Consider the following 18299-nt stretch of genomic DNA (forward strand, 5'->3'; position numbering starts at 1 on the left):
TGTATGGCTAATTTAAATGCGTGGATAAGTGGTGTGTTGTGTTGATGGAAATGAAAAACATGTTCACTAACTCTTGGCAAACAATAGAATGTTTCTTTATTAACTTATCAAAGCCAACATGTTTTGGCAAATAGCTTTCATTGGGGTCTTTTTGGGTCATTGGAAACACATCTCCTGAAATGACTCCGAAGAGGGGAGGAAAAGTGAGGGGAAAGCAGGTGAACCGGTGTCTTTGAAGGATGTAGGACTGCAGTCTGCGACACTCTGGAGACAAATCATACAGTGCAATCAGAAAGTATTCATACCCCTTGACTTATGACATATTTTGTTGTGTTACAGCCTGAATTCAAAATTCATTAAATATGTTTTTTTCTCTATCATCTACACACTATACCCCATAATGACAAAGTGAATAAAAAAAAAATCTGAGATTTTTGCAAATTTATTGAGAAGGCAATAGAGAAATATCTCATTTACATTAGTATTCACACCCCTGAGTCAATACATGTTAGAATCACCTTTGGCAGGGTTTACAGCTGTGAGTCTTTCTGGGTAACTCTCTACGAGATTTGCACACCTAAGTCAAAACCGTAACTAGACCACTCAGCAACATTCAATGTCGTCTTGGTAAGTAACTCCAGTGTATATTTGGCCTTGTGTTTTAGGTTATTGTCCTGCTGAAAGATGAATTCATCTCCCAGCGTCTGTTGGAAAGCAGACTGAACCAGGTTTTCCTCTAGGATTTTTCCTGTGCTTAGCTGTATACAATTTGTTTTTATCCTAAAAAAAACTCCATAGTCCTTGCCGATGACAAGCATACCCATAACATGACGCAGCCACCACCATGCTTGAAAATATGAAGACTGGTACTCTGGTGATGTGTTGTATTTGCCCCAAACATAACGGTTTGTATTCAGGACATAAACATAATTTCTTTGCCACATATTTGTAGTTTTACTTTAGTGCCTTATTGCAAACACTGTCAATTAGGTTAGTATTGTGGAATAACAACGTTGTTGATCCATCCTCAGTTTTCTCCTATCACAGCCATTAACCTCTGTAAATGTTTTAAAGTCACTATTGGCCTCATGGTGAAATCCCTGAGCGGTTTCCTTCCTGTCTGGCAACTGAGTTAGGAAGGACGCCTGTATCTTTGTAGTGACTGGGTGTATTGATACACCATCCAAATTGTAATGCATAAATTCACCATGCTCAAAGGGATGTTCAATGTCTAGTTATTTTCTTTTTTACCCATCTACCAATAGGTGCCCTTCTTTGTGAGGCATTGGAAAACCTCCCTGGTCTTTGTGGTTGAATCTGTGTTCACTGCGTGACTGAAAGACCCTACAGCTAATTGTATGTGAGGGGTACAGAGATGAGGTAGTCATTCAAAAATGATGTTAAACACTATTATTGCACACAGAGCGAGTCCATGCAACTTGTGACTTGTTAAGACATTTTAAACCTGAACTAATTTAGACTTGCCATAACATAGGAGTTGAATACTTATTGACTCAAGACATTTCAGCTTATCATTTTTTATTCATGAACAAAAATGTCTCAAAACATAATTGCACTTTGACATTATGGGGTATTGTGTGTAGGCCAGTGACACAAAATCTCAATTGAATCCATTTTATATTCAGGCTGCAACCCAACAAAATGTGAAAAAAGTCCAGGGGTGAGAATACTTTCTGAAGACACTGAACGTGCTGCACATTGGGAGCTGGATGGGACTGTGGGAAAGGTGACATATACACATACAGTAGAACCCCTTCTTCATGCACTGGCTGGAGCTTGTGCTCACACACACACGTGTACACATAGATACATACACGCATGATAGCACACACATACAGAGACACCCTCCACAGCCTTGTACCGGTGCACTCCCTCACACCACAGGAGGTTGGTGGCACATTAATTGGGGAGGACAGGCTCATGGTAATGGCTGGAGTGGAATAGGTGGAATGGTATCAAATACATCAAATACATGGTCTCCATGCGCTTGGTGCCATTCCATTTGCTCCTGTACCTCACACACTCCCCTGTCTCTGATATGAGGGCAGACCCCAGATGAGGGAGACGTTGCACAACACCAGAGAGACATGGGGCTAATACAGTCTCACATACAGCATCTGTGGTGAGGGGAGAGAGTGTAGAGGGATAGCACATGGTGTGTCGGTTTGCCAGCTGTAGACAGGGTGTATTTGGTGTGTGTTTACCAGGGCTTGGTGTGTGTGTGTGTGTGTGTGTGTGTGTGTGTGTGTGTGTGTGTGTGTGTGTGTGTGTGTGTGTGTGTGTGTCAGCCGTCTCCTCTCACAGACTAACAGGATCTGATCTGCAGACACTGGCACAGGCAGGGAGTGTTTCCAAATCTCCCCTCAGACAGACGGGCCTCTCTGTCCTCAGGCCATGTGTGTCTGCTCTGCTCTGTCCCCACTCACAGAATACACCCCTGCTCTCTCTGTTCACAGTATCACCACACTCAGCATCTGACTAACCTCTTGAGCATTAGGCTCTGCTGGAACTAAGCACACATTGAACTCAACAGCACAATTATACGGTCAGACACACTACCGAAGACACAGCTGGTAAACAAGATGAACCAAGACTAGTTAAGTCCATACAAGTCCTTAGTCCTAACCTCAGAACTCACGCCCTAGTGAAGACTTGAGTCAAACCTTTTTATTCTGCACTAGTTCACTCCCAGTGGCTCCCTGGCCATGCAGTTCTTACCTGTGGACACCGGGCAGCGCTGTAGCAGTCTCCAGCTGTGGCAAAGGGAACTCTGTGGCCGTCGCGTGTGAAAGCAAACTGCCAGTCTATGGCTGAACGACAAGAGAGAGAAACAATGGCAGGACATATTAGTAAACATGACAGAAGCTTGGTGAAAAATGAATCGGGAACATAGCTCGGTCTGTTTGACTGGTCAGCATTGCTACGACAGCTCACATAACATCAAAAGAACAGCCTGCATCTTCCAAAATGAGTACACTTTCATATAACCTGAATCCAGTCTTGCTTTTAGGGGTCACCATAATGGCAATATCAGTATAATTCCATCTACTTAGTGCAATTTAAACAAATCCCCTAAGGCCCTTTAATTGTGTGCTCCTAAAAGACATCTTGATCCCATTAACCCCACTCTGCTTGGACTTAATGAAATGTCTATGTGAGGATAGAGAGAAGTGGGGAGGAGGCTCTGACTTCCAAGCATGTTGGGGGAGTCAAGCATGGTACTCTGACACTAGCTGGTTAGCATTGACATTCAGGTTAGTGTAATGAAATCTGATGTAGTGTGTGTGTGTGTGTGTGTGTGTGTGTTTCTATAATTGGTAGGCTAGTCTATGTGGCCTTGCTGAATGTGTCCTGCAGCTGGTTCTGGCCCACTCACTGATGATGTGCATCTTGCTGAGGTCCAGTCGTACTCTGGTGAAGGTGGAGAGGCCAGCAGCGGTGTAGTCTCTCCTACACTCACAGTCCTCTCTCCTGGTCCCGTTAGAAGGGCACTGTGTGGGGTCTATCAGTCTGAAGAGAAAAAGAGCAACCAAGTTCATAGAAAATGTGTCCTCCACACTTTTGACAGTGTTACATGATGATAAATGAAGTAATCCACAGCCCCATAGGTTGCTTTACCTGAAGCCAAAGACTTCAGAGTAGTTCTCTCCCTCTCCGGTCGTCAAGGTGATGTACTCCCGCGGCCTGTCAGTCTGCATTCCTGCACAGTAGACCTGAGGAAAAAGAGGAGGTGGAGAAGGAGGAAGGAGTGAGGAACGAGCCCAGAAATTAAAATCAAAACCTCTTCAGGACGACACACGCTATTTCTAAACCTGACCTGGGTTGGCCTGGTTCTCAAATGGACAGCCAGAAAGCCAGACAACCAGACAGACAGCCAACCAGACAGACAGACAGACAGACAGACAGACAGACAGACAGACAGACAGACAGACAGACAGACAGACAGACAGACAGACAGACAGACAGACAGACAGACAGACAGACAGACAGACAGACAGACAGCCAACCAGACAGACAGACAGACAGTCTAAAGAACTTCCCTTCAGTTTCAATCATTTTCTAATGTATTGCAGCTGTCAGTGAGACTATACCAGACAGTAAAGCCAAGTATGATCACTGGCCAACAGGATTTTTGTTGACTGACATTGGCATAGATACTCTCTCTATTCATTTACCATTTCCATTTGCAAAATAAGTCAGTAATCACTATATAAAATGTTATAAAACGGTGCACAGTGCACTTAATAAGAAAGATGATATCATAGTCTTACTTTGAGTGCTTTTCCTTGTACGTTGAGAAACTGTTCACCATCAGGCTGGACGCCAGACAGACTCTGGACGTCACTGCAGCTAGTGGGCAGATGGCCTAAGAGAGAGAACAAAGGACATATTTAGGAGAGGTATAGCTATGGTATAGAGGTTTATCACACATATACAGTATAACAGGAGTTATGGAGTCTGTGGAGGCTGAGGCTACTGTATGTCTACTCACAGGCAGGGCTGCTGCAGACCTTGCTGGCTTCTGGTTTAGTGTCTGAGGGACAACTGTCACTGCCTTGTCGCTCAGTAGACGCACACTGCACTGTCCTCTCCATCACCCCACCTCCACAGCTTACTGAACACTGAGGGGGAGAGAAGAGCAGGTGTAAGGGAGCCTGCCAGGATGAAAAAAGCACTAAACATACTGTAACACTGATAATACATAGAGACAGGAAGCCACTCACAGGTCCCCAGACTCCAACTCTCCACTCGTGTGTTGGAGGACAGGGGCCTTGGCTACACGGCATGTAGCTCTCAGGGGGGGTCCCAGGGCAGTTGGACAAAGACTGATGCCCATACTCATAGTTATCATTCCCAGCATGCACCTCACTGCAGGAGACTAGGCGTCTGTGGTATCCCTGTCCACAGCTGGCCGAGCACTGCCACGGGAGAGAGAAAATGCGATAAGATAACAACACTGCAATCAAGCACGATCAGGTAGGACAGTAATGTTAGATAACATTATTAAAGTGAAACAGGCCCATTCATTGACTCTCACCTCTGTCCAGTCCCCTGTGATCCAGATGAACTCACAGACGTGGGAATTACAGCTCTCAGAGTCATCTGGCCTTCTCTGATCCACACAGAACATCTCATGGACCTCCTCCCCTGTCTGGTCCATACACAGCACCGCTCGACGCCGGTGGCCCGACCCACACGACTTACTACACTGGAATGGAAGCGGGAACATCACAAACAATGAGAAAAACAAAGTTAATGTCGTCAAAAACAACCACAAGATCCTTCCCATAGCCCTTGTCTGAGTCTTCAGAGTTGAAAAGACTGAAGGGGTGGGGTTAGGGTTTGTTTTCAGCACCAGCAAAAGGTTGGTTCCAAATGTCAAGGTGATTTATGTACAGATTTATTTTATGTTTGATCTAAGACCCTTACCTACATCAAATACGGATATCAAAACAGGAGATAGGAGGCGGAAAACATTACTGAGCCTGACCACTAACGGTAATACTACAACACTAGGATTTGCACAATTTCAACACGTTCTTTTGACTTTCTGTAAGACTTCTTACAGTATGTGACCTTGTTGATCTGACACAGTCTTGGACAAATATGCTGGATGAAGCGTGAGAATTGACTAAATAACATGATGGCAGTGTGCTATGGACTTAACAGCAGTTGTGATGTGTTTATAGTCCGGACTGACTGAAGCTGAGTGAAGTCTCAGGCCGTCACCCTGGTTCTCTATATCCAGATGTATCTAGTATGTGTTGTGACGCTGTGGGACTGTGTTATGGTGGTAATCCAAGCTACAAGCTTTTTTGGAAGGGCTTAGAGAGGCCTTGCCTTGCGTCAGAAACACCTCAGCTCTTACGAATGCACTCCAGCTGGTCTTCATCTACCTTATGGGTCCAACGCTGTCAAACAACTAAAATACCTGGAATTGTTGTTGTGAGCTGAGCAGCCATGGTGTGACTTGAGTTTGGGCTAATATAAAAACATTCTAAATGTGGTATTATAAAATTATTACTTGAACAGCTCAAAGTAGCCTATACTTACAAATACCTATATTGGACAGAAGGACAGAGAAACATAGCCTAGCTCATAGAATGATATATTAGAACTCCTAGTTATTAGAATGAGTGGCATAGCCTATGTTATTACAATATATGGTGAGAAAAATAAACAACAGATTTCCACTAAACCCTTTCCTCAAGCTCTCGGGTTAACTGGCTATATCGGCTGGTCCAGAAACCAGGCCCTACCCATAGCCCACTTAAGCACTAGGCCTAAAAAGGATAGGATATGGCGGAAATGAACGTGTCTAGCTGTCAGAGCACATGTTTGAGCTATTGCTTGCTGTAGGCCCTCTACCTATACAATTCTTTTAGATGTGGATGAAGCATATTGAAGTATAAAAGTGGCTAAACAGACTAGAAAGGCACAAGAAATTCCCGCATCTGGAACTTTAGGTGAGGCAACATGACCTAGTCTCGAAAACCCTACCCTAGGCAACAGTAACTGCTTAGGGTCGAGTTTTCGAGACTGAACTTGACCCGCCAAACGTCCCACAGCAGCAGGAGGTGAACTGCCATAATTACCTCCAGCTGTTTGCAGCGTGAGGGGGTGCCGAGCTCTCTCGACTAATTAGGCTACACTCTCCTCTGAGTGCAGTGATTTCATGCTGCTTGTTGACCTAGATTTAAGGCTTCCTGAACAAAAATACTACCCCCAACCAACATAGCCTGAAAGCAGTGTTTGATAACTTGCCGATCATGGGCCTATCTTACCTAAAGAAAATTAGTTGACAAGATCAGATTGGGTTGAGGTACTATGTTCAATAAAACATTTCTTGAGAAGTTGAAACACAGTGTGCCTCTGAAGCTCGTATCCAGTATGTTTTCAGCTCTATGGGCCTACTGTATTTGTAAAGGAGTTGAATCCTGCAGGGGGAATATGAGAGAAAGGGAGTCATCTGATTTCTATCACAGGCACTGCTCTCACACATATGGATTAACTTTTGTGCCTTTAGTATCAAGCAAACCTTTTGAATTTGAGAACGAAATTCTTATTACAGCAAACAAAAATACTGATATTGAAAGCAAAAACATGAACCCAAAAATATTGAGAGTAAAATGAATAATATTGCAAGGAAATCTTTTTGAAAAGCAAGACAAAGGAATTGTAAATGAACGCAAAAAAAACAACATTTTCAGTGAAACGCTTCCCTCTTTGCCTGCAACCTTTTATATATTTGTTTAAGCTACTCTGCCATTTGCTTTCTCTGCCTTTTTTTGCATTTGAAAAGTTTTGGCATATCATTCCGTGTAGGTGGGTTTAGAGGGAGGCATAGATGATGTGTATCTATTGGTCAACCTGTTTTGGAGTGAAAGTTCAACCTCATTTTTTAAATCCCAGCTAAAGTTAGCAGCTTAAAACAATGGCCAGTACAGCTATGTTAGATAGCTACCTAGCTAGCTGGCAATGCTGAGAGGCAAAAGTGTTTTCTGCTAACTAGCGAGCTAGTGTATGAAAAAGCATGATTGTTTTTTATTTATTTCCATTTTGGATAAAAAGGGCTAAGTGGCTACTAGCTAGTCACTGGGACTGACTAGCCTAGCTAGACAGCATTAACTTTACATTAATGAGGACATCGGGAAACACACTTAGGTGTCTTTTGTGTCTTGTAATTTCACATTTAGAAAATATATTGAAACAATTTGCAAGCTAGCTAACTAGCATGATTAAATCATTTCTATCACAGCCAGCAAGCAAGATATGATGCACTGAAGTTACTCTAGTGGTATGTGGCTGTTCAAGAACAAGGGCACTACTAGGGGACTCCAGTGCTGTATGGCCTTGGGTTTTCAAGAGCTAGGGCACTACTATCTGAAAGCTTTTAATTAGAGTACACGGTACATGTACTGTAGACAATTTGGTTTAGCATTTGTTTATTTTTTTGCGGCCTGGCTCTCACACTGGCTGTGAGTGAGTGTGTGTGTGTGTGTGTGTGTGTGTGTGTGTGTGTGTGTGTGTGTGTGTGTCCATCTGTCTCTCCTGTCTGCCTGCCTGACTGTCTATCTGTTTAGTAGTTCCAGATGTGGCTGGATAAGAGTGGTGGCGGACAACAGTGGAGGGCATTTTCACTCAGTAGTGAGCAAATGTAGGAGCTAATCCTCATGGAGTTCATCATACCTGCTGATAATAGTTATCCTATATTAGGTCTGCTACTACTTGGATAGATAGTAGGTAGAGGTTGCAAGCATAGAGGTAGATCACGTAAATAGTATTTTACTCTATGGTTGCAAGTCATTACAAGTCTTTACTTGGCACTGATTCTACTCACAGGCAGTTTCAATTTGGTTTGACCTAAAAGTAATGTTACATCCTGATAAAAACAGAAATACCTTATTTACATAAGTATCAGACCCTTTGCTATGAGACTCGAAATTGAGCTCAGGTGCATCCTGTTTCCATTGATCATCCTTATACAACTTGAGATGTTTCTACAACTCCACCTGTAGTAAATTAAATTGATTGGACATGATTTGGAAAGGCACACACCTGTCTATAAGGTCTCACAGTTGACAGTACATGTCAGAGCAAAAACCAAGCCATGAGGTAGAAGGAATTGTCCGTAGAGATCTGAGACAGGATTGTGTCGAGCCACAGATCTGGGGAAGGGTACCAAAACATGTCTGTAGCATTGAAGGTCCCTAAGAACAGAGTGGCCTCCATCATTCTTAAATGGAATAAGTTTGAAACAACCAAGACTCTTCCTAGAGCTGGCTGCCCGGTCAAACTGAGCAATCTGGGGAGTAGGGCCTTGGTCAGGTAGGTGACCGAGTTCCTCTGTGGAAATGGGAGAACAATCCAGAAGGACAAACATCTCTGCAGCACTCCACCAATCAGACCTTTATGTTAGAGTGGCCAGACGGAAGCCCCTCCTCAGTAAAAGGCACATGACAGCCCGCTTGGAGTTTGCCAAAGGGCACCTAAAGGACTCTCAGACCATGAGAAACAAGATTCTCTGGTCTGATTAAACCAAGATTAAACTCTTTGGCCTGAATGCCAAGTGTCATGTCTGGAGGAAACCTGGCACTATCCCTACAGTGAAGCATGGTGGTGGCAGCATCATGCTGTGGGGATGTTTTTCAGAGGCAGGGAACAGACCAAAGTACAGAGTGATCCTTGATGAAAACCTGCTCCAGAGCGGTCAGGACCTCAGACTGGGGCGAAGGGTCACCTTCCAACAGGACAACGACACTAAGCACACAGCCAAGACAACGCAAGAGTGGCTTTGAGACAAGTCTCTGAATGTCCATGAGTGGCCCAGACAGAGCCCGGACTTGAACCCGATCGAACATCTCTGGAGAGACCTGAAAATAGCTGTGCAGCAACGCTCCCCAGAAGTCCCCGACGACTGTTCTTCCGAGAGGAGCCGAAGCCACCCGAGATCCCTCGGGAATCATCAAGGACGGGCGACTCGTTCACTCTGGAGCCCACGCAACTGGGCAGAGCTAGATTATCGCCTAAGGAATGTTCACGTAGGCTGAGCTCCAACAGTTGTCTGTATTGTGGTGCTGCGGGGCATTACATAGCCACCTGCCCAGTAAAAGACCAGGCTCATCAGTAGGTACATGTACACTGGTGGGCCAGACTGGGAGTTCTCTAACTCCCATTATTCATAGCCACCTGCCCAGTAAAAGACCAGGCTCATCAGTAGGTACATGTACACTGGTGGGCCAGACTGGGAGTTCTCTAACTCCCATTATTCATAGCCACCTGCCCAGTAAAAGACCAGGCTCATCAGTAGGTACATGTACACTGGTGGGCCAGACTGGGAGTTCTCTAACTCCCATTATTCATAGCCACCTGCCCAGTAAAAGACCAGGCTCATCAGTAGGTACATGTACACTGGTGGGCCAGACTGGGAGTTCTCTAACTCCCATTATTCATAGCCACCTGCCCAGTAAAAGACCAGGCTCATCAGTAGGTACATGTACACTGGTGGGCCAGACTGGGAGTTCTCTAACTCCCATTCTTTGTATTCCTTTTCGTGTTATCCTGCTGTGGGGTGACTCTAAACTCTCTGTGGTCTAAATCTCTCCGGGTGCTCATTGACTCTGGGTCTGATGAGAGTTTTATGGACGCTACTCTGGTATTTACATTTACATTTTAGTCATTTAGCAGACGCTCTTATCCAGAGCGACTTACAGTAGTGAATGCATACATTTCATACATTTTTCCTCCGTACTGGCCCCCCGTGGGAATCGAACGCACAACCCTGGCGTTGCAAACACCATGCTCTACCAACTGAGCCACACGGTATTTAACCTAGGTATCTCCTCACAACTCCTCTCTGTTCCCATGGACACCAGAGCACTGGACGGACACTCCATTGGCAGAGTCACGCACAGCACAGTTCCCACTAACCTGCGGGTATCAGGCAATCACAGTAAGTCCATACAGATTCTCCCTCTGGATTTTCATGGCTCCAGAGGCACAACCCCGTTATTGACTGGACCACTGGTTCTATCCTGGGCTAGAGCCCATTCTTCCACTCATATTGCCTTAAGGCGGCGCTGCCTCCCCCGGGCTGTCCTCCTACGGGTTTAGGTAAAACCTCGGATTTCTCTGCCATTCCCGCAGAGTACCAGGACATGTCAAGTCAACCAGCGTGTTTTTTCCATGCTCCTGTTTTACCTAGTCTCTGTTTTTCTAGTCCTCCCGGTTCTGACTCTTTGCCTGCCCTGACACTGTACCCGCCTGCCTGACCATTCAGCCTGCCCTGACCATGAGCCTGCCTGCCGCCCAGTACCTTTTGGACTCTGATCTGGTTTATGAACTTCTGCTTGTCCTTGATCTGCCTCTTGCCTGCCCCTTGTTTTTCAATAAATATCAGAGACTCGAATCATCTGCCTCCAGTGTCTGCATCTGGGTCTCGCCCTGTGTCGTTATAAGGCCAAGGACTAGATAAAGTGTATTTTTACCTGGAGTTTTTCCTTATTGTAGGCTACTACTTTTACAACTTTAAGTCTTGAAATCTTTGGTTGTTTACTAAACTACTCACTCAGTTTAGTACATGGCGTCACATGTGAATCATTAAAGAGATGGGTTGAGCTAAGGCTTAAGAGGGTGTGAACGATGCTGAATGGGTGTAGACAAAGAAGAGCTCTCCAGTAGGTGTACCAAAACATTCAAGGGCCATTTTCTCAAAAGTGTGGTTACAAATTGATCAACTTTCAAAGAATAATTACTTTCCCATTGTTCCTCAACTGCTATGTATGGTATAACATTTTCTATCACTGAGTCTCTACTTTTATTCAATGTAAAAAAACACAATTTCAAATGTTGCTACATAATAAGGCAGTGGTCACAAATGAGGATGAACTGTCACTCCAAAAAAGGTTGACCAATAGAGACGCATCATCTATGCCTCCCTCTAAACCCCATGTACAGGGAATGAATGTGGCAAAACTTGGCAAAAGCAAAAAAAGGCAGAGAAAGCAAATGGCAGGGTAAGTTAACCAAAGATTATTTTTAAATTGCAAGCAAAGAGGAAAGTTATCACTGAAAATGTTTCTCTAAAAATGTTTTTTTTTTTTGCATAAATGTTTTTACAATTAATTTGTTCTTGCCTTTCAAAATGATTTCCTTGCTATATTTATTTTGCTCTCAAAACTTTTGGTTAATGTTTTGTTTTCCAAATCATTATTTTGTTTTGCAATAGTAAGAATGTTGTTCTCCAATTAAAAAGGTTTGCTTGACATTAAAGGCACAAAAGTAATTCGATACACACGCGCCTCTGCGCGCTCTGGAGCTCCCTCAGCCCCCTCCTGACAGCGAATGTCTCTGGGACGAGCGTGAGGTCCCACTCTGTCTGTCAGCTGCCCTACACCTCGCTTGAAACTGCAGTGCGCGAAATATCCACGCGCCAACTGAATGGACACGCCGATGCGCACGCTGTTTGTTTATTTCGGAGAACATGCAAATGGTGTTATCCCGAGAGGCTGCACTTACCGATTGCCACTCTCCCTTGCTCCACCGGTACGGAGAGGGGCAGTCAGTGACCCGGCAGGTCTGGCTGGAGGCCGGGCGGGAGGATGGGGGGCATTCAGTCTCCTCCGGGCTGCGCCGGTTTCCAACCTCACAGAAAACTTCCCGCTCTTGTATTCCATTGCCACATGACGCTGAGCACTGAAACAGAACAGGACAGAAGGTAAGATGTATTAAAAACGATTCTCTACACGTCTGATATTTACGTGATTGTGATGTGTACAAGTTGACTGTAAAAATGAAATCAATGTGTGATATTTTTTTTTTATAAATGAACTATTATTTTTCGGAATTTTAATTGACAATAAAAAGCACAGGAAGCAGAATTTCAATGAATCATGCATTATTGAACTCAATGTAATTCAAACAAAAATGATTAGACGCACTGTTATTCTTATCTCTGCAATTGGTATAACCTCAAAGGATCGTATATGGCGATACAAGTGTCACATCGCTCTCTTTAGTCTTCTAATCACCTGTCTCAGTGGAACAACTAGTCCAGCCAACTACTTCCTACATTCAAATTATACACTTGTTGAAACCAAATATGCAAATTATGTACTCTTTAACATACATGTAGTGTATTTGACGTTTAAAAAGCCTTCTGAAGTTGATCCTTTCCACTTTGTAATTTCAGCCTCGATTTTCCCTTATGAAAAATGTATCAACCCCTACACAAATGCCCGTTAATTATAATCCACAAAATAATTCACATTTCCTATTGCTGCATGATTCTTGTCCTGCTCAGATTAAGATGCTCTGTAGAGTTTCATTATTCATTTCTATGTTTATTACCCTCATTTTAGACCTGTGTGGAATTGAATTCAGGAACCACATGCAGGGAAGGTGGTTGCACTAGTCAAGGCTACGCTACACCCACCTTCCTTACTTTGCACAGCACAGCAAAGATGTCAGTCACACACACTGGTTTAACCTGGGTTAGCTAGCATAAGTCTTTAGGTCTTCAATAAGGTTATTTACATTTACATTTTAGTCATTTAGCAGACACTCTTATCCAGAGTGACTTACAGTAGTGAATGCATACATTTCATACATCTTTTTTATTTTTGTACTGGCCCCCCGTGGGAATCAAACCCACAACCCTGGCGTTGCAAACACCATGCTCTACCAGCTGAGCTACAGGGAAGGCCATGTATTTTAGGTTATGTCCCTGCACGAGACTACACTAACAAGCAAAGCACTTCGGTTACATGTGCCTGGGAAACTAATGTTTTGAAAGATACAGGTAGAAACGTAGTTAAATGGCATAAATGGTTTGTCATTTTGTTTGTTGACTCACACCAGACCCCACTGTGGTTTATATGTAATACAACTTGACTTAGAATTACATGCTGGCTTCAGGTTGAAGGACACAGCTTATTATTAAGCCTTTGACTGCTGTACCACTACAATTTTAATTCAATATCATTCACTACAATTTGCCTCAATATCAACAGCAATACTTCTAAGTAAAGCTAACACATCATAATCATTGCATAACATGATATTGTATTATTCCAAAAAGTATTGGTCTAGAGCTTTGATCCAAAAGATCTAACCACAGGACTTTGTGTGCAAGAGAAATGTAAGCTTGAATCAAGGTTGTGTTTGCAGAATTTAAAAAAGTGTCTTAAAAAGTGGGGCAGAGTGTAACCACAGTGAAAACCCTCCAGCAGGATGGGGTTCTTTACACACGTGTGTTCCGACTCCTCTGTGTTATTAAAGAGCAGATTTCAACCCTCTGTGAAGAGCTCGAGAGAGGGAGCGAGGAAGAGGGAGTGGGGGTGTGGGTTTCTCTCCACTAGACAGTCAAGTTTGAACCTCTGCCTTGAGGACATTGCATTTTGAATGTATAATGTCTTGCTGATTTAACCCAGTTTTTTAACTTAAAAAATGCAAGAAATGTAAAACATTTAATCAATTTAATCTACAGCTGCACACAACAGAAATACATCTGGAGGAAAATCCCAACATGTAAGTAGAAAGAATGATATTGGTTGGTGGGTACACTCTTAGAAAAAAAGGTGCTATCTAGAACCAAAAAGTTTTCTCCGGCTGTCCCCATAGGAGAACCCTTTAAAGAACCCCGTTTAGTTCCAGGTAAAACCATTTTAGGTGTCATGTAGAACCATTTCTAGAGTGGGTTCTACATGGAACCCAAAATAGTTCTAACTGGAACCAAAAAGGGTTCTACCTGAAACCGAAAGGGGTTCTCCTATGGGGACAGCCGCAGAACCCCTTTGGAACCATTTTTTTCTAAGAATGTAATGTTCACTACTACCTTGTTTTCCTCACATTTGTGCATGTTCAGCAGGCCTATCTAGGTCTTTTAAAAATACTGTATTAGAAACATAAAATGACATTAATAAGGCAAATCTAATCATGTTTATATGTTTAATGTGTATGCTTATCGTCTTAAAAGAAAAAGAGCCACTTTCAATACTGTTAATCCTGATACTGTTTGTACTTACATTTGAATTGGTTTTGTGCACCAACATTAATGGCTAACAGGGCATTTTCTTAAGGGAGCTTTTACGTGGTAATGTCACATGAAGACCATTATTACACATGCCTTAAATGATTATAAAGTGTCTTAATTGATTATAAAGTGCATTTATTGGTGTGTTTTTGAGTGAGTATTTGTGTGAGAGTTTGTCTATCTGTTAATATGTATATTATTGTGTGTGTGTGAGTTTGTCTATCTGTTAATGTGTATATTATTGTGTGTGTGTGAGTTTGTCTAGACTGTTAATGTGTATATTATTGTGTGTGTGTGTGAGTTTGTCTATCTGTTAATGTGTATATTATTGTGTGTGTGTGTGAGTTTGTCTATCTGTTAATGTGTATATTATTGTGTGTGTGAGAGTTTGCCTATCTGTTAATGTGTATATTATTGTGTGTGTGTGTGTACATGTTATTACCACCCATTCAACTGTACATGCTCTTAAAGGTTAGAGCACTGTGTGTGTGCGTGTGTGGATCAGTAAACACATCCAGATGTCCATACCCTCCTGAGCCTCACAGAGCGAGAGGTAAGAAATCACCTTGTTAAATTAGTTGCATGTTAACCATTAAAAGCCCCAAGCATCCCATCTCTTTATGCTACCTATCCTCTCTATATTTCAACAATGTGTATTCATTTAATTGTCAAAACAAGAAAAACTAAATGTGATTACTGAAAAAGCTTTCATTGGATTTCTTTCATATTAGGTTCACCTGCTTGAAGAAGGAATATTTCCAGTCTGAAATGCCATAATTGTAGTATTTAAAGGTAGACTCAGCTAAATGACGTTGCCACGAGCAGCACCGGAGATATTGAGATGAGTGAGATGCAACACTTCACTCTCACACAGTCACACACAGTATCTGGACAAGTGCATGGGTTCGCTTAACGCTGTTCACAGCGTGGTAGCCAGGGCATCAAAACAGGGGAGAAGTTTAGCCTCATGCATCAACGCTCTTAGTTGTTGTGGAAATGTACCCACAAAGGTGTTTATTTTCTGCATCTACATCATATCGCTGAGTCTATCTTTAAGACTATATTACGAATGACTAATGATTTCTTGAACGTCATATTTCATAATCACATTCAAAATAAAGCTGATTGTTTATGAAGGAACTACTCACTATGGCTTAAAGGCAAATACCACTCAATAACAGTCAAAATACAGAATGTGTCACAGTATGATGCGTTTTGCATGACACTTTCTGTATTTTGAAAGTTCTATATCTTCAAAAGTTGAAGATGTAAAACATTTACATGTAAGATGGTGTTTGAGCAGTGTTTTCCTTCGACCACTGGGTACATGCATAGGATGTCAGGTGTTAGGTAACATGTGGAGTGTTATTTTTTGTTTTTCTTTATCTGCCAATTTTGGATGTAATTTTTTTGGTGTGCATTTCTACATTTTGTAAAATGGTCCATGGCTACCATAGAGTGTCTGTTAAATAATTATGGTACAGTACATTCAGTGAAATCAGCTGTTACCTGGTTATATTAATACGATTGTTAGGGAGATGTATGCAATAGAGCTGTTTGAGATAGACAACAAGTCCTCTGAGGTATGGAGGGCAGATGTGTATCTCTTCTGGGGCCCTGATCAGTGGAGAGAGAGGAAGAGAAAGAGACAGAGAGGAATAGAGGGGGAAAGAGCACCAGGCTCTCCAGCTGGGGAGGTGCTTGTTGGGAATGTGTCTGGCCTGCTGTGGTAAGTGGATTGTCTCTCAGGCCAACATGGACTCAGGGGTAGGCATAACATAGTAAACGAAAATCCGTGACTAGTATTTTTTTACATTTTTAAATGTAACCTTTATTTAACTAGGCAAGTCAGTTAAGAACAAATTCTTATTTACAATGACGGTCTACCACGGCCAAATCCTAACCCGAGACGACGCTGGGCCAATTGTGCGCCGCCCTATGGGACTCCCAATCACGGCCGGTTGTGATACAGCCTGGAATCTAACCAGGGTCTGTAGTGATGCCTCTAGCACTGAGATGCATGTCACCCGGGAGCCCAAAGACAGAAGACAGAAGGTTACTTAATGCAAAAACACAAGTAGTGTGGTTGGTCGGGGTGGATGGGTCGACATATAACGCAAACGTCTAGCAACCCAAAGGTTGCATGTTCGAATCTCATCACGGAAAACTTTAGCATTTTAGCTAATAAGCAACTTTGCAACTACTACTTAGCATGTTAGCTAACCCTTCCCCTAACACTAACCTTAACCCTTTAACCTAACTTCTAACCCTAACCTTAACCTCTAACCCCTAGCCTAGCTAACGTTAGCCACCTAGCTTTTATTTATTTATTTTACATCCACAAAATAATACATACTATACCAAACGTAACAAATCATCAAAAATATCTGTCGTTCTGCCCCTGAACAAGGCAGTTAACCCACTGTTCCTAGGCCGCCATTGTAAATAAGAATTTGTTCTTAACTGACTTACCTAGTTAAATAAAGGTTCAATGAATAAAATAAAATAATGTAACCATACCAAATGTAACATATCATACTAATTTGAGTGTCATGGATTTTCATTTTCTATGTTACTTCTAGTCTATGGGACCAGACTGCTCTGGCTGGGTAGAGGAAGAGGAGCCTCTGACACATGTTTCTAATTGGGGAGGTATAGGATAGGAGGGCAGGCGGGCGGGAGGGAAGGAGCGTGGCGAGGGGGAACTTCATGCTGGCTAAAGTCTACCTCAGCCAAGCCCAGATGAAAGTGGAGGCATGGCTATCCCTCCCTCCCACTGCCCCAGATAGCAGCCCAGTATGGGATCCTCTCAAACTGCCAGAGTGATGAGCTACAACCCAGAAGACAGACCACATTTTGAGGTGCCACAGAACACGTATTACTGGACAGTCATGCATGTTAGAAAAAAATCCAACTCAGACACATACCTCACAGTGCACCAGTGAATCAGCAAGTTAATGAGCATTAAAATGAAAAATAATGAGTGCTGAACTGGGAGCGTGATTGGTGGTGGTAGCATGTAGTGTTTATTTCAGGTTTAAAGAGTACCTCTCCCCAGCTCCCTGTCTTCCATTTGGGGCAGCGGCGCCCCCGGCAGCTCCTCTCCTTGCTGGGTTGGGTCAGGTGTTTACAGTTGTCCTCTGGAACAGGTCGACCGGATCGGGTCACACAGCTCACCTTACGGTTCTTCGTTCCTTTACCACAGGCGGCAGAGCACTGCAACAGGAGGTCAAGAGGAGGTCAAACGTAATAAATTGTTTATAGAACACTTTTATCATTCACTTGAATAGTTTTTCAGTCTACTTGAGAACAAGATCACATGTACAGGGCTTCAGAGTACACAACAGGTTAGTGACATTTTCATTAGCAAATACAGTATGTAACATGAGGTGGGACATAAGCTCATGTGAATAGGTTTGAGACATACATTTAGCACTTTGACATGACTTAAGATACCAATGCACTGCCATTTACACACAAAACAATCTCTACAGTATAGCATTTTAGATTTTAGTGAATGCAAGCTGAGCGTACAGAAATGTTCGACGGAAGCGGAGGCCCCTCTGTTAAACAGATGAAGTCCACAGAAGGTAGAGTCATGAGAGCCAAGCAGCACACAGTCACCAGCCACGTTCACATCCAGGTTCATTGAGCTGGCCCAGGTCTAACTCTGTCTGACAGGCAGGCACCCCACACACCAGCACCCCCCAGCACAGTCAGGCGCTCCCAGGCCTGTGAGTTCAGT

At 43.1% G+C, this 18299-nt stretch overlaps 1 protein-coding gene and 1 long non-coding RNA gene across 3 annotated transcripts in view; one reads left to right on the forward strand and one right to left on the reverse strand.

Annotated features, from left to right (window-relative positions):
- LOC115150769 (A disintegrin and metalloproteinase with thrombospondin motifs 9) overlaps positions 1-18299 on the reverse strand; it is a 72179-nt gene that overhangs the window by 5696 nt on the left and 48184 nt on the right. The window contains exons 29-37 of one of the 2 annotated variants that reach the window (XM_029694430.1): positions 17603-17770; positions 12040-12216; positions 5060-5230; positions 4746-4940; positions 4514-4643; positions 4293-4387; positions 3640-3734; positions 3398-3531; positions 2740-2831 (exon numbers count right to left, since the gene is read on the reverse strand). In XM_029694430.1, coding sequence (XP_029550290.1) covers positions 2740-2831; positions 3398-3531; positions 3640-3734; positions 4293-4387; positions 4514-4643; positions 4746-4940; positions 5060-5230; positions 12040-12216; positions 17603-17770 — 1257 coding nt within the window. The remainder of the gene's footprint in view (positions 1-2739; positions 2832-3397; positions 3532-3639; positions 3735-4292; positions 4388-4513; positions 4644-4745; positions 4941-5059; positions 5231-12039; positions 12217-17602; positions 17771-18299) is intronic. The other variant, XM_029694431.1, reaches the window with a different exon arrangement.
- Positions 12126-15686, forward strand: LOC115150770 (uncharacterized). The gene is made up of 3 exons (XR_003867157.1): positions 12126-12238; positions 14009-14049; positions 15026-15686. It is a non-coding gene; the product is annotated as an uncharacterized LOC115150770 (long non-coding RNA).

This window comes from Salmo trutta, chromosome 16 (genome assembly GCF_901001165.1).
Source record: "Salmo trutta chromosome 16, fSalTru1.1, whole genome shotgun sequence".
Lineage (NCBI taxonomy): Eukaryota > Metazoa > Chordata > Actinopteri > Salmoniformes > Salmonidae > Salmo > Salmo trutta.